At 42.1% G+C, this 16,320-nt stretch overlaps 1 protein-coding gene and 1 long non-coding RNA gene across 3 annotated transcripts; one reads left to right on the top strand and one right to left on the bottom strand.

The window, feature by feature from the left end:
* Positions 1-1,037: 1,037 nt before the first annotated feature.
* LOC111839896 (uncharacterized) lies at positions 1,038-5,808 on the bottom strand. 2 transcript variants are annotated; one of them, XR_002837212.2, is made up of 3 exons: positions 5,734-5,808; positions 4,799-4,922; positions 1,038-4,715 (listed from the first exon to the last, which is right to left on the bottom strand). It is a non-coding gene; the product is annotated as an uncharacterized lncRNA (long non-coding RNA). The 2 variants fall into 2 exon arrangements; XR_002837213.2 differs by having other exon boundaries at positions 1,038-4,655.
* Positions 5,809-9,207: 3,399 nt separating this feature from the next.
* Positions 9,208-12,258, top strand: setmar (SET domain and mariner transposase fusion gene). The gene is made up of 2 exons (XM_023804222.2): positions 9,208-9,440; positions 10,477-12,258. Exons 1-2 carry the CDS (start codon positions 9,345-9,347, stop codon positions 11,278-11,280), a joined length of 900 nt encoding a protein of 299 aa, XP_023659990.1. The 5' UTR covers positions 9,208-9,344; the 3' UTR covers positions 11,281-12,258.
* Positions 12,259-16,320: the final 4,062 nt, after the last annotated feature.

Genomic DNA, 16,320 nt, shown 5'->3' with positions numbered 1-16,320 from the left:
TGAGATTTCTTTTAAATATTAATATTGGCCCAGAATCTCACCAACACTCTAGCAGTACATAAGAAACAAAAACCTCTTTTAATTAGAGATTTAATGCATTATCTGTAATTACTTGTATTCAGGCACAAAATGTATGGCAGGTAGTTAAATATGTAAAATATGATGATCATGATGTAATGTGTTGCTAATTTTACATTCAGGTTATGCATGCATGTGTGAATCTGTGTAATGCTGCCTGTCTTCTGATTTTTAATACCTGCTGACTTTACAAGGGTATGGAAACTAAACATCACTTGATCGATATACAAAGAATTCCGTTTTATTGGCTGAGAAGTGAAGCAATGCCCCGCCCCCTATACTGCAGCTTCCATTTCAGTTTTTTTTTTTCTTTATATTCAGTTGAATGGCTCAGGCTTGTAAAATCTTCAACACTGAGACAATGGTCACAAAGAAAATGCATGTGAATCCCTTCAAAGCTGATGGAGGACTTCATGAAGGAGCAGGATCTGTGCTGCACCTGTGCGTGGTGACAGTCTCCCTGTTTGACCTTGAACAGTGAGCAAACATGGCCTGACCTGTCAGAATGACTGGAGTTACATTGCTCAGTAGCTGGCGATAGATGCTCAGTTGTGTAACCAGAGGCTTTGTGATGACAAGAAGAGAGTATATCTACCTATAGAATTTACTGAGAAATAACAACTTTTATTCGTACTGCACAGAATTAAAAATTAGAAAATCTTTCTGACTGCGGTGAAAAGGCTTCCAGCTTTATCCCTGCAGCACATGTATCATACGTGCAAAGCTATCGATTTCAGCTGGACTGAAAGCAGAGGGCCACATGCTGGCTGCCCATGCTCTCTCACAATTAGCCAAAACTTTGTGGCAGGAGCTAGAAACTCCAATCAGGTTGTAGCTCATTCGTCAGTCAGTGATTCATTGGCTAGTCACTTGCTTCTTCTGCTGCTGATTATTAACTACTTCGTGTGTAAAAGAATTACTCTGTAAGGCAGCTCCACCCCCCCTCCCCCATTGTCACACTTACTGTCACAGAAAGAAACAAATCAAGTGATTGATCCATCCACAAAGTACAAAGAGCTTTTACATCAAGGAACGACAAACACATCCCCTGTTATAAGTGCCTCAGTGACTGCATAGAAGGCAAACATACGTTTCAAATGTCAATCCACTATAAAAAAGGGCTCCACAAAAATATAAGCATTAATCCTTACCATGGCCTCATTGATCAGGCTGTAAAACATGTACTGTAAAGAGAGGCAGAGACTCCTAAACATCATGGACGCCATGGACCACAAGGCTGGCAATGATTTAGAGAACTTAAAAAATGAACACGCGGATGTGTCATTGACAGGCAGTATGTGGGAAACACTTTGCTATTTCATGCTTCACCAAGCAAGAGAAAATATTGATCTATTGGGCCATTTAAAAGGGTATTTCATATGTACAGTATCGGCAGCTGAGCATGTGCAATGCTGATACACTGAGTTCACAAGAGACTAGATTACAGGTTTACAGTTATGATAATGTACCAAAGAGTTTCAGATAAATAGAGTGCAGTGCCTCTGTGAAGTCCTGAACAGCAAATTAGAATCAGAGCAATCAGTGCAGTTTTCTTTGAAGATTGATGCTTGGCAGCTTGAATGAGTTATTAGTTGCATATTTTAGCTGTGATTCTCATATCAGAAATGAATGTGTAGTTCAGGGTGCTTTTCTAAATGGTTTGTAAACTGAAGGTCACTATTATTGAAGCGAAATTCCGCCTTGGCTGCCCAGCTTTCAGTCCCGTTCCAGCCCAGTGTCAGAGGTGCTGTGACATCTGGCTGAAAATTCAACTTAATCCCATATACCCTGATGGATTGTCACGGTCATCATCTCCCACTCCAACACGTGCTCCCAAGGCAAGTGACTTTTACCTAAGCTCGTTTTTTCAAAGGGAACATCAGCATGTGAGATGGCCTGTCATTCTGAGCCTGACCTCGGCCAGGGCCCACAGAACGTCAACATTACAGTAGGATGAGAAAACAGCCACTCGATGACTCATTTCTACTCTTAAGACATGAAATTCATTCATTAACTGCTAAACAAATAGACAAATCATTTACATAGCTCATCATTTCACATATTTAAAGTATAAAGCTCATTATTATACATAACCCATCATTGTATATAGTAAGTATAGCACATAACATGTCCCTCATAAGGGGAATTATTTGATGATTTTACACATTGGTTTGATGGATTGCACCTACTTACATAACTAATTATTTTACATGTATATATTCCACTGGTAAAGTATAGGTCTAATTGCTACTTAGAGGTTACAGACAATCTCATCATCAGTAGTCTTGTCATTATTAACAAACCAGATTTACACCATGACTCTTCATGAGCTCAAGATCTTGTGGACCCCTATAACCGTTCTCCACTGGCAGTTCAGCAAGGCACTTCTGTTGAAGGAAGCAGCAGTTTATAGAAACCTGATCCATGTGAGCAGGCAGCGGATGCCGTTACTGCAGATAAAGCAGCAGTGGACCAGGAGGTACACACATTGTTCCCATCCCTGCACTCTACTGTGTGTCAGCAGGAAGGGACATTCCCTTCGAGTTCAGAAGTGACACCAAATTAAAGGTGTTGAGAGCTATTATCCGGATCAGTGCAAATTTTGCTGAATTTTTGCCTGCCCATAAATCCTTGGGAGGAAACCTCCTCGACAAGATAGTCCCACCCAAACTAGTCCCTTTAAGGACCAAGGACACCCCAGCAATTTCAGAGCCAGGACTGTCATTGCTCCAAAGCTACATGAAAGCTATAAACCAATCTGTCTGCAGGTAAAACACCCAGTACAGAAAACAGCTGCTCTTACATCCTTGAACAAACTGCTTCAGTTGAACAATTTCTATAATTTCCAGATTTATAAATGTGCTGCAGCCCCTCCCTCTCCCCCTATGAGCCAATACTGAATAAATGGTTGGACGATGGATGGACAGGTGGATTTAAAAATGGGTCAAGGTGGGAAGAATGTAACGTGATTTTATTAACCTTGGATAGCAGCACCTGCTAAGCAAATAAATGATAACAATAAGGAAGGGCATTCCTCTGCAGCACAGCAAACTGTCCTATCTCCTCTTAATTGCTTTGCGGGAAATCCTGTCATTTGAATGGAGAATACAGTGAGGAATGGTTGCCTAGCAGCAGAAGCGCCCACCTACTGAGTATCTAATGGTGCTGGGTGGTTCATGTCCCTAGTCACATGACTGAACTCAGACTCTATTTCAATATCCATAACAATTTTGTTTCTCATTAGTTAAGAATGAGTTTTCCTTTCTGGGTAGCTTTTGCCATTTATATAATTTTATACCATATATTGCCCTGTATGATGAGTTGGACATTTTTGAAGAAGACACACCAGGAAAATTCCAACGTAATTTATGAATTGAGAGTAACAATTATAATCAAGTGTTTTCCCAGAAATCATGGAGAACTGGAGATGCAGTTAAATGTTTGTTTCGAAAAAATACTGGTGTGAGAAAATGTATTTAAAATAGAAGTAATTTGAAAATACAAAAAATACATGTAAAATAGTAATGGTATACGAACAATATGTGTACAGTCACATCCCTATTAATGTGTAATATTTACAAAATATGCAGCTTGCACAGGAATAATATAAATTTGCTGGAAGATTTCTTTCGTGAGTGTGAGAGTGTCACGCCAGATGCGTGAGAGCTAGCAGCCCTGATACACATCACATTTACCATTCGGTTCTCCCTCTTACTCAGGGTCAGTGGCTATAAAAACACCTATGTCTAGCTGATAGAAATGAAAAAAAGTGGGACGCTTTAAGTTGAGCACACTCGGGCCAGGAGGCCACGTATTGTTCTACCGCTTCCTCCATCCTGGCCACCAATACCGTCGTGCTATCAGCCGGAGCGTCATGGAGACTCCTGGGTGCCCGGAGCTCCAAGAGGTATGGACCCACCTGAGAATTGCTGATCGGTGGGAAGGAGGCACATACAATCTCCCAGGTGGGCAACTGGCAGGGGATGACGTGCGCTCATTAATAACTTGGAGGTTCTCCTCCAGGGACCAGGAGATGGTGGCGGCGAAGCAGGATTGAGGTAGGATGGGTGTTGTCTGATTCGTCACTGTTGGAGGGTCATACTGCCGGGAGAGAGCATCCGCCTTGATGTTCTTCAATCCTGGACGGTAGGTTACCACAAAGTTAAACTGTGCAAAGAACATTGTCTAGCGTGCCTGACAAGGGTTTAGCCTTTTTGTGTTTTGTAGATATTGGAGGTTTCGGTGATTGGTAAGGACCTGGAAAGGGAGACGGGCCCCCTCCAACCAATGTCTCCACTCCTCCAATGCTAGCTTGATTGCGAGGAGCTCTCTATCCCCGACATCATAATTGCGCTCTGCGGAGGTGAGTTTTTTCGAGAAGTATGCGCAGGGGTGACGACGGCCGGTTACTGGGTTTTTCTGGAGGAGAACACCCCCTACTCCGGCCTCAGAAGCATCCACCTCTACCTCGAATGGTTCTTCGGTACGGGGTTGCTGCAGGATGGGTGCAGAACAAAAGGCATCCTTCAACTTCTGAAAGGCGCGTTCTGCCTTCGGGGTCCACTGCAACCTGGTACCTTTTCCACGGGTAAGGGAAGGTGAGAGGTGCAGCTACCTGGCTGAAATTTCTCACAAACCTGCGATAAAAGTTTGCGAATCCAAGGAATCGCTATAATTCTTTCACAGTACGAGGGCGTAACCATTCCTTTATAGCGGTTACCTTCTGTTCGTCCATGGCCATTGCTCCAGGGTGGAAGACGTACCCCAAAAGCTGTACCTGCGTGCGATGAAATTTGCATTTCACCCTTCACGAACAGATGATAGTCCCGTAGCCTTTGGAGTACCTGGCAAACATGGGTTATGTGGTGAGAGAGGGAAGAAGAATATATTACAAATGTCATCGATATAGACGATCACGAACTGGTTAATCATATCTCGGAACACGGTATACATGAACGACTGAAAGATAGAGGGACTATTTGCCAAATCGTATATTTGAAAGACTGTAAGCCTTGTGATGAAGGTTCTTCAAATGACAGAAAATAAATAAAATGAAATGAAATATTTTAAATATTTAAGAATATAAAATACAATCTCTCAAAGTATTGTTATTGCACAAAGTAATTAAATACGTATTTTAAATACATTTAGTTGAAATACCATCTCTGCACAGAAATAAGGTGATTTTGAGGAGTTTTTTTTTCAGGGTGATTTTGTTTTCCTGTCTTTACTAAAAATAGAATATCTAAGACTGGGGAACAAATCTGCCTGAGTTCCAGTTATTTCAGTCCACAAAAGCAGGTCACTTAATACATGCTCTAGGATTTTCAATTGTATAAGTTTTGTGAGCAATTAAGCATGAACAAAACTATTCCAATGACAGCATTTAGTTTAAGTTGTAATTCACCATAACATTATAGGAGAATTAATAAAAGGAATTAACTCAGTTCAGCTTGAATTTATTTCCTTTTATTTAGTAATCTCTTTGCTTTTCCCTCACCATCAAGAGATCCCTCCTTCCAAATGCCTACTTCATCTGCTAACTACCATGTTCGTGGGAAAGTATGACAGCAGTTTCACCAGAGACCGAGAAAGACCACGTTCCCATAAGCATCTTTCCTGCAGTCCTGTGGAGCACACATGAGAGCTACTTACCACCCTCAGTGGCCAGTGGTAGCCACTGGATGCTTTGATAGCAAGAAGGGGAAGGAAAGGTGTTTTATGAACACCATCTGTCTTTTACGTGGTCCCCAGACTGCTCCCTGCTCTCCCTTGATCTGCAGTGAGATCGGCTCATTATTCAAATAACAGCCAGCTGGCTAATCAGTCTACAAGCAGCAGCCAGACACATGAAAATCCCATCAGAGTTCTGCGTTCCTCCAACTCGCACCATAAAAACATCCGAGGACTCAAGAATCAGCTTTCCTCGCAGGCTGCTCCCACATCTCAACTGAATCTGGCAAAAATTTCAGTTTCATACTGAAATAGGCTGGCAAAGACTGCTAATGAAAGAAAGCTAAGATTAGTCCCAGTAAGGCTTTGCTTTCCAAATGATCCAGGGCTCTCAAATCTCACGCATTCATTGTGAGACACACGCATCACACACCAGTTAATATACTCACATGCCACGGCTTGTGTTTCTCATGCTGAGAAGGGATATAACCCACCAAGGTGTCCCGTTATATAGAGTTTTACACCGAGTTCATAGCTGCCCTGATTTTGTTAGATTGAGTTAGTTAATAGCCACCTACCAACCAATCAGAAAATAGCATTTGTTGCATGTGATCCCACTGCAAGCATGTTATTATATGGATGCACTCCCATACGGAGTGCAGACAAGGTGGAAGTGGCAAATGAAGATCAAGAATCAAGAACGCGAGAGGCAGGAATCATGTCATGCATTGACTGTAACACATGCTGCGAACCTAGCAGGTGCATTCTCACTCCAAACTTTTGCTGAAACTTGAGCGCCCTGTGATCCAAATGACCTGTTAAGGATGCTTGCCTTTGTACTTGTGAAGTAGTAATGACCACCTAAACCGAGACCAAGTCATTACTATGACCAGAGTGTATCAAGACCGAGACAAGACCGAAATCAAGGTGGGGCAAGACCAAGACAAGACCAAGAACAAGGCAGGGTAAGACCAAGTCAAGATTAGAAACAGACTACATAACACAACACTATAAAATGTGGAGCATAAGCATCATCTTGGGTCTAGGCAGTATGGCCTGAAATTTATCTCACAGTATAATTTGAACCATGGGCGTTTTTTCTTAAAATTTCAATATAAATGCTCCTATACAAATGTCACAATTTTTTTCAAATAAGATGCACCTTATTGGTTGCATTTGACCTTCGAAGCAGGATGTTTACACCCAATCACAGTACTGTGTTAACAAACAGATGAATATTAACTTATTAAGCCATTGTGATTAATATTGAGGCATTTTGATGAGTGCTCTTGACTAGTCTTGAAATAAAACTTCAAGTTCTCTTTGTCCAAGACCAAGACATGACCGAGTCAAAATAAAGTCGATTTTGAGAAGAGACCAAGTCTGCAAAAAAAGTGGTCTCAACCAAGACCAGTCTTGAGTACTACAACACTACTTTGCACCCACGGTACTGCATTGACTGCAGTCGCTATGCCCTGATCACATATTGCACAGGCTGTTTCTGGAATCAACAACAATGACACAAGGAGAATAAATGTAGTTATACTGTACCTGTATATTTCTATGTGTTCTACATGTATTTACTCTACCACTAAAACTAATTTTATGTAATAATGTTAATTTAAATCTGTCAAAATCCTTACTAGAAGGGTTATTTTCCTTTCCTGTGTATTTGTTTGCTTGTGCTCCTTGGAGCACAACCGAGGACTGTGACGGGTATGAATTACTGCTTTACAGTTCTTGCAGGTCTCTAGCATCAGGAACAATTTGAAAAGCCAGAAGAAATAACCACCACAAGCAGCTTGAATTGAATTACAGAAAATGTGGGGACCATTAATCATACAGTGCATTGGGATGGATATTCTGCAGGTTTTTCCTCCGACATCCTCTGGAACCTAACCAGGTGACACATCTCAGTCTCACCAAAAGTTTTAAAAAGCAGCTTTTTAGAGTCTGTAATTCATGAGATGTTTGTTTCACTAGATTTGGCTGACAGTTGCCATGGTGAAATTCAGGAACTATAACTGCTGAAACCTGTATGGCATCTGTCCAGTTCAGCCACAACCTAAATTCCCAGATGACTTCCCTTTAGCTAAGATATGGACATGGCCCATATTCTTGCTTTAAAGATGAAGCATGTTCAGATACCTCCTTTCACACTTCCAAAATAATAAAGAAAGCAGCAGGACATAAACAGTTTGAAGGGATTTTTTCCCCTCTCTGCCTAGGATTGGGAAAATGTCACAACAGAAGATGACAAGTTACTGCTGATGGATAGCGTAAATGTCAGCCAGCAATGTGACCTCGAACCATCTGCTGGTTTGCGAGAAGAAAAAAAGACTTGTCGTAAAGTAGTGACAGTGATATCAACTTAAGATTGCTCTTCAATTTAACAGAAGTTATTTTGTAACACAAATAATAATAGAACAACATAGTAGCATAGTAACTATATACATGGACACCATAGTAATAAAATGCTGAATAAATCATATTTGGAACATGAAATGCTTTGGATTCACTATGGTAATTCTTTTTTTTTTCATTAGCTGTCTGAAGCTGTACACCAAACAGCTCACAAGCCGTAGTCCTAATTTTATCTGGTCTTTTATCGCCACCTACTGACTGGTTTGGCGCTAGCTACACCGCAAAATGTATCATATTTTCTTCAAGAAAATGATTGAAATGGTCTACAACAGCAATTCTCAACCCATGAGTTGCCACTCAAATTTGTGTCTTGTCAAGTTCCAGAAGGGTCGCGAGTTGGAAATGTAAGCATTTTAAAACCAGCAAGCTCCTATACGGATCCACGATCAGATTTCCCAACCCAGTCGTAGAATTAGCCATATAAGTGGGTCTTGGGTCTGCAAATGCTTAGCCGTTAGCGCAAAACTAGTGAACACTCAACCAATCCAAGAAGACAAACCACAGATTCTTAATTTAAAATTCACGGCATATTCAATCAGATTTTGTGCGATAGGCATTGACTGGCTTAAATTCGCGCTTGCTCATGGTCGTGACTGGGCTGTGTGGTAAAAATTGGTATACGTAAGATTGATTCTATAAAGAACAGATTTCAAAATTAGCTATATCAAGAGCGTAGTAAATAAAACTTACATACATGTAAATATGTGCGCAGACTTGAAAATATTGGTGACATTAGTATATCCACAGTATCCGTGCTTTAAATAAAATTTATTTATGCACTGGCGTGCATTTTAACAGTACCAAACATTCATTTTGGAAGTTATAGACCACGGGATATTAAAAGGCATGTAAAACAGGAAAATTAAAATTTTACCGAGTTTACACAAAACTATACGAGCACAACAATAGTAGAACACTCAACATTTTTTTCTTAACTACCGTATTTATTGTTAATAACATAGCTTATTTGTCTTAGTTGAAAAACCCACCACCTGTAGGGTTAACGGTCACACGTGCATTTCAAAACAGGATATTCCGTTAAATGTCACGTGCTGTTATGAACCGGAAGCCCCGCCCCCTACGTTAGGGTTATGTATGAAATGTGTGATGGTTGTTTGAGCACGCTTGCTTAAAAAATTATGATGTTTTATGACAAAGGCTTTTAAAACATGAACTGCATCACCGTTGAGGATTTGTCTCATGGGACGGAGAATGTCCCTGTTTTGTTCGAGGGGACGGTGAGAAAAGAGACGCCGGTTTTCCAGGTATTGTGGATCATTGAGGTGGTCACCTACTGCTGATGTATTCCATCTACTGTAAGTCTTACTACAGTCCAGTCAGCGTAAAAGTTCACCTGGGAAAGTAGGTTTGTGCCTCTGCATTGTTTAATAAATACATAGTAAAACTATTCATTTATTTTTTTCTATTGGTTATAATGTATGTCGCATGATGGCTGAGGAAACATTTTGGTAATTTAATATTTAATTTCATAGTGTTACTTTATTAAATTGTCCAAGAAAACCTCAAAAGAATAGTTGAAATAAGAACATTTTCATACGTGGTCAATTTTTAAAGAGCTACAGTATTTATGAGTTTAAGAATCGCCATGTAGTCCGTTCACATGTTTTCCTTTTAACAGCAGATGGCGACAGAAGCTGGTTTTTTCCTCACTTAACTTCAGCAGTCACTTTTCACTTTAGTAACTAAACTAGAGTTTAACTTAATTTTTAAACTTGTTTTAAAAGGATAAAGCCATCCATAATCCAACATTTTAATTTTATTTTTGCCATTTTTTTTAATTATACATTTTTAATAATGGCAGTTAATAAAACATTGATGGGAAATGTATACAAAATGAAATGATGAACACAGTTTGTATATAGGTTTAATAAAAAATGCATTGTATGGCTTGCTGTTTTAAATAGCATAATTTATTAAATTAAATGGATCTGGCAAACAACACTATATAAATATTGTTATATAAATCTATGTAACATAGTCTAATAAGACTAAGATAGTATGCTGGCATTGCCAAAAAGTATGGAGAATCAGGCTAGGAAAAGTGAATTTGGGCTTGTGTAGTGATGGTGGCCTATCTGGCTTGTGTTATTAGAATGAGAATGCAAGGGGCTGTACTTGTTTCATTGGTAAAGGTTTGTGGCGAGATGTTCACTACTCCTATGATTCTCTGTTATTTTAAGGCTTTTCACATAAAAAATGGCCAATAGCAGTATCTTTGGTAGTTTTATATTGTGCTTACAGATATATTTGTCATTGAAATGCTTAACGTTTGTATTGCAGTACACACCAGAAAATGTTCCTGGGCCAGGCTGTGACAGTTATCCAAATGAGGTGACCTTACCTGGATGTGACTGTAGATCCCACTCCTGCCAGCAGGGGAGCTGCTCCTGCCTTCAGCATCATGGGCAGCTTTACAACAGCACAGGCCATTTGTTGGACCGCACTGATGAGCTTACAGGATACAGCAGGCCCGTGTTTGAGTGTAACACCTTGTGCAGGTGCGGAGAATCCTGCTCCAACCGGCTGGTCCAGCAAGGCTTAAAACTGAGTCTGTGTGTGTTTCCCACCCAGGGCAAGGGTTGCGGCGTCCGCACACTGGAGCCTGTATCTCGGGGCAGCTTTGTGTGTGAGTACGCAGGGGAGGTGATCGGGTTTGAGGAAGCCTGCAGGAGGCAGCGGGTTCAAAGCCCAGATGACATGAACTATATCATCGCAGTGAGGGAGCATGCTGGAACAGATGTGCTGAGTGAAACCTTTGTGGACCCTGCTGCTAAGGGAAACGTGGGCCGCTTCCTCAACCATTCCTGCCAGCCCAACTTGGTGATGGTGCCAGTGCGTGTGCACTCCATGGTGCCCAGGCTGGCTCTGTTTGCTACCTGTGATATAGCCCCTCTGGAGGAGCTCACCTTTGACTATTCAGGTGGCTACAAGAAAACAGGGGATGTAAGAATAGGCCTGGGCCCAGGTGAACCAATATCTGCCACGGGAGGTACAGATCTACAGAAAAGAAAACCCTGTTTGTGCGGCACCCAGAACTGCAGACTGTTTCTGCCTTTGGACGTCTCTGTAATCAGCAGCAGTTAAACCCCCAGAGGCCACTGCGACCTTGTGATTTACTTTTGAAATTAGGTTTTATTTTTCTATGCTGAAGTCCACCTGGCTGGCTTTTCACTGTGGATTCAATGGGGGACATTTAGGTGGAGAAGAATGGTATTCTCTATCCTGCTGGTGCAGTTTCAAAGGAGAGTTAAAGGCAGAAAACCCAAGGAAGCAGAAGCCTGCGGAGAGTCACATTAAGAGTTTGCCACCAGAATGAGTAACTACAGACTCAAAGGTAGTCGAACGACTTTGAGTTGACATTGGCAAGTGTGTTTAAAAGAGATGCAATGGCTGATGGGAATGTGGGCCAGTCACAGGCACTTCTGTAAGTGGCTGGACCATCACAGAGGCACAGTCTCTCTAGTGCCAATGTCTCTGACATCCTGGCAAACTGCAGTGCCCTGCTGCACCCTTGTGGTACATCAGCTTTGGACGTCATGGCCTACTCCAAGACAAGCCCGATAATGTAGGGCACTCAGCTCCCCCACTCCCCAAAAAAGTCACTGAGCTGAAAAATATATCAGACTTTGATGTCTTTTACTGGCACCCTATCTAGGTCACCCCTGCCTGACAGTAAAGGGTTGCAACAGTAAAAAAAAAAAAATTCTAATGGTTTAACTTGCTTCCTACGATTGATGGGACAGCACCTTGGAGCCTGCAGCTGCAATCTATGGGAAGTCTTAAGACCCTCGCCCCCATCAAACCAACAGAGGATCATGGGATCTCTACACAAGTTGTATTATATATAGCAGACATATTCCTGTCAGATTTGGTGTACTCTGTGTAGCTGCTGGTGTAGCTGCTGGAGAGTGATCAAAAAGTTACGGGTTCTGTACCCAAGAAGGTCCCTACTGTTTTTTTTTCTTTCAACCGAGACACCTGATCGTACTTCTATATAGTATTTTTGGAAGTATGACTCTGACAGCATCTTGAGGCTGCATAAAGAAATATGGTTTTCTTGTCCTTCTGGTCCTTCTGTGTTTTCATGTCACGCCGTGTCCCTTCAGAAACATTCTCAGGTTTGTTCGTTTAACCCACATCTCAGAGCAATTAAAGAGTGCCTCTGGGTATTCCTTTATAGAACCCCCCCCCACCACTGTGTTGGTTCGATGTCCCACTTTCAGTTTCTCATTCTTAACGTTCCCACTCCTCCCAAACTGCCCTCTTTCAGGTCTAGACCCGCCTTCATCGCTGCTCTTCTGCTAATTTCCACATCTGGGTTAATCACCTCAGAGATCAAGTTTCCCAGGAAGGGTGCACGTTGTGAGCCGATCCCCAGGCGCCCCCGCCCGCCGCTCCTCCCTCGTCGTCGTGAGCGCTCTCCTAGCTGAAATCACTTTTAAAGTGATTCTGGAAATACTTAGCCATCCAGAATCATTGAATATTGTTCCAAAAGAAAGATGGGTGTGCAGTACAAGTCTGCTGATGGCGCATGCACCTGTGAGAAACATTTCTCAAATCTTCTTCGCCCAGGATCAGAATTGTGTCCTTTTCTATTATCTGACTGGCTAACTAAATTTATATAGTGAAATTTCTGGGAAGGGTCTTTCTCACTTTGTTATATATTTGTTTTTTACATTTATGTATAAGAAGACAGCTTGTCGACTTGTTTCAACAAGACAATGCTGCAAACCAGGAGTAATTATTTATGTTTAATCAAGGCAAGTCAACCCACTAGGTGGAATAATTACATTAATGTCTGTGAGGAAGACCCACAGTGAAGTGGCGAGAGACAAAGTGGGAAAGAGGTTGTGTAATCAGTGCTTCCAAGTGGATGGAGATGGGTGCCCTGGAACTCTGTGATAACATCTTGTCTAGTTCTCAAGGACATTCCTGTATGCTCGTCTGGAGTGAGACGGCACTTCCTGTGACATCACTCTGACATCACAGCATTACGTAAAACCACCACGTGTTAGTCCAGGATCTCAGGCCCCTCCTCCCGTAACACAGTCCCATTGCTTGGCAACATGTTAAATGATGACCACATCACTTTAACACCAGCAGCCCACCTAGGGGGTTGACTGGTACAGGTAATAGTGGAAAAAAAGGTATCTCCGAATGCATATCTTTGCTTAAGTAGCAGTAAAAGGTTTATGAAGTGTGATCTGTACCAGCTATCGGTGGCATGAGTATTTAACCACAGAGAAATTTCATGCTCTGTGTGAGTCCATCTTCTGGATCATGTTCACGTTTTAAAATTCAAGTCCCTTGAATCCCCATGACAACAGGAGCTGTAAGAGTGACTGGCTCTCCGTGATCTTTATACTCTGTAGAAGGAGAGGATGTGGAGAGATCAAATAAACAAACGCAGTGTCAAGGGGAGGAAGAGAGGCTGAGCTTTCTGTGTTATAGGGGGCATCTTACAAAAGCAGGAGATTTGGATTTGTGAGGGGGAAATTACTGATAACCACAGAATGTGTAAAAGTGTAGACGAGATCAGTCAGGGGGAAAACAGCTTTAAGGTGGTGGCGAAATGATAGTTTGCAATATTTCTTATGGTGAATGTCTTAAATTGCTGTCTTTTCAACTTTCTTCGCCCGCTAGAGTGTTCTGGTGATGAGGGTAATTTATCAGTACTGAGCTGCCTGTGTAAAAGTAAGGCAGTGTTTTAGTGGTTTGTATGTCCTGTAAGCCACACCCTCACGTAAGCCACACCTACTAAAGTTATCAGTTCAGTAGCACTAGAATTGCAGAGATTATTGCGTTCTATTTTCATATTTTCTTGGGCTTTGCAAACACCAGGAGAATTTCCCTTTCACCGAGAGGGAGAGAGGGGAAAAAAAGCATAACATTCCGTTGTCCCAGATACTAATGTGAATTTCGATAAGTGCTTCTATTTCTACCCAGCTCAAGGTTAACCGCCCTGGGAGTCAATCTGGTTTGTGCAAAGACTTTTTTTCTTCCATAGGAAACTGACTTCCAGAATAAATGAACGAAACAGACCGCACGCTGTGTTTCCATCCACATTCACCTGTGCAGATCCAGGAGGGTCAGGTGGGTGGCGTACACCTTCAGGCTCTGCCCACAGGAAGTCCCAGCCTCTTGGTGGGGGAGGGACTTAACGGCGCTCTTTATGACTCTCTTTATGCTCTGAGCTCTGAGTTTATGTTGACGATTAACATATCAAAAAAAAAAAAAGATAAAATTGCAAAACTAAAGCAACTTTTCTCTTGCTTGTTTCTTTAATAAAACACCTTCAATGAATAATTTGGTTTGAAGCAAATGATATTTAATTGAGATGCTGAGAAAGAACAGATGTGGGTGGGGAATGAGGCACGCCGTGGGTCTGTGAGGGCAGTGCCGGTGAGACCCGTAATTAGTGAGGTGTGCCGACCAGAGGGGGCAGACAGTATCAAGCTACCTTCCATGTCACTTAGCAGGCAATTCTAGGCCTTAACAACAGCCCGTATTACCTGCCTGGAAAATGTTCAAGCCATCGATTACCTTCCACACCTCCCCCCATTTCTTCCCCTTTAATATAGGCTGGGTGGTTCATAGTGTGTGGTTAGAGGTGATTGACCAGCATGGAAATGGTGGCAGGCAGCCTGTCATGTTAGAAATGGGACATTATTCAGGCTATGGCCATAATGAGGTAATCAGCACCATGGCGACCAATGACAGGCTGGGCTTGCGTCAATACAGAAGGGAAGAAAAACGTGGAACGGGTCCAATTTGCTGGATGCTGGATGTTAAATGGAAACCTTTATTGTGAGATCCACATCACACTGCTTTGTTTTTTCCTCTCTAAATAGACACATTTGTTTTGGGATTTTATGTGCTGCCCAGTCTGCCTGCTTTGAAAAGGTTTTACCTGTGAAAGTTCTGGATTAATGTGCCAGTTTGTGGGGGCAAATGGATGTGGATCTGGAAGCATACAGAAGATGAAGTAGATAGTTTAAGAGGTGCAGCTCTGACCCAGGGGAGGGATTCCTACCTGTGGCTGATTCCTCTTAAGACCTGGAAAGACAGCAGAATTTTACTCGCATTGGGTGAATTTAGCATCCGCGAGCTCTGTTGTGGTTTTGACATTTTCGATCAGCTCTCTGTAACATCTCTTCTTAACCTTAATGCTAATTACCGCTCATCTGAAGTCTGCAATATCAGAACTGCGTTACAGTGAAAGTAAAAGTTTACAGAGACTGTGTACTATGATGTGTGAGCAGCAGGGCAGACAGGATTTTCATACGTGCTAGATCTAGCATCAGTGTGTCTTGGTTCATGGAGTTCACTCCGTCAACTCACAGACACTGGCACAGCAGTAGTGCAAATTGGCCCTCGTCCGATTACCAGGTTATGAAAAGAGATTACCAGTCACACTTTGTTCATTTAAAACAGGGAAAATCACGAGCATGTGCTAAGGAACCTGGTGTCTGACCTGTGTTTCCTGTTGTTAACCCCTTCAGTACACAGGACTAATCATTGTGGACATGAGACTCAGGTGTTGAGTCAGGAACACACACACAACCTCCAGCGTCGCACCTGTGATCTTGGCTAATGGCTACCACAACGATAACTGAACGTGTGTTTACCCAGAGGCATGCTTTGTTTCCTAAGAGGAAGTGAATCCTGCTTTTCGTTGAGACTTTAATTGCTGGATAGTGAAGGTGGTGAAGTACTCTGTCCTTCTTTAATTGCCCTTCTGCTTTGTATCTGATGTGCATCGGGGATGGATAACACAGTCCTTACTCCAGTGCTTGGTTTCCACACATCAGTCAGCATGTCAGTGCATGCCGTTTTAAAGCCCCATAAATTACACACTTTGTCATTAGAGTCTAATGAATGGAGACTTGCCACTTAATACTGTTCAGTAATGGTCACCTGGCAACCATTTAGCCTCTGGGCATGCCCACTAACTTGCTATGGATAAAAGTACCATTTTATTGTAATGGCTGTAAGGAAATCCACACTCAAAGCATAGGGATTATCAGGACAGTCTTTGGAATGATCCTCAAGGTCAGGAGATATTTCTAATAGGTGGTCACCTGTTGAGTGTGATCTCTCCCAAAGCACCAGTAGTTTGTTGCA

The sequence above is a fragment of the Paramormyrops kingsleyae genome, chromosome 8, assembly GCF_048594095.1.
Source record: "Paramormyrops kingsleyae isolate MSU_618 chromosome 8, PKINGS_0.4, whole genome shotgun sequence".
In the NCBI taxonomy this organism is placed as follows: Eukaryota; Metazoa; Chordata; class Actinopteri; order Osteoglossiformes; family Mormyridae; genus Paramormyrops; species Paramormyrops kingsleyae.
Note: the sequence above shows the minus strand (reverse complement) of the source record. Positions and strands in the feature narration are given on the sequence as shown.

Bases quoted from the DNA above. Each gene is read 5' to 3' on its own strand.
- setmar (XM_023804222.2), top strand. From the start codon at position 9,345: ATGAACTGCATCACCGTTGAGGATTTGTCTCATGGGACGGAGAATGTC. The intron at 9,441-10,476 runs GTATTGTGGATC...TTTGTATTGCAG, and splicing joins AAGAGACGCCGGTTTTCCAG to TACACACCAGAAAATGTTCC.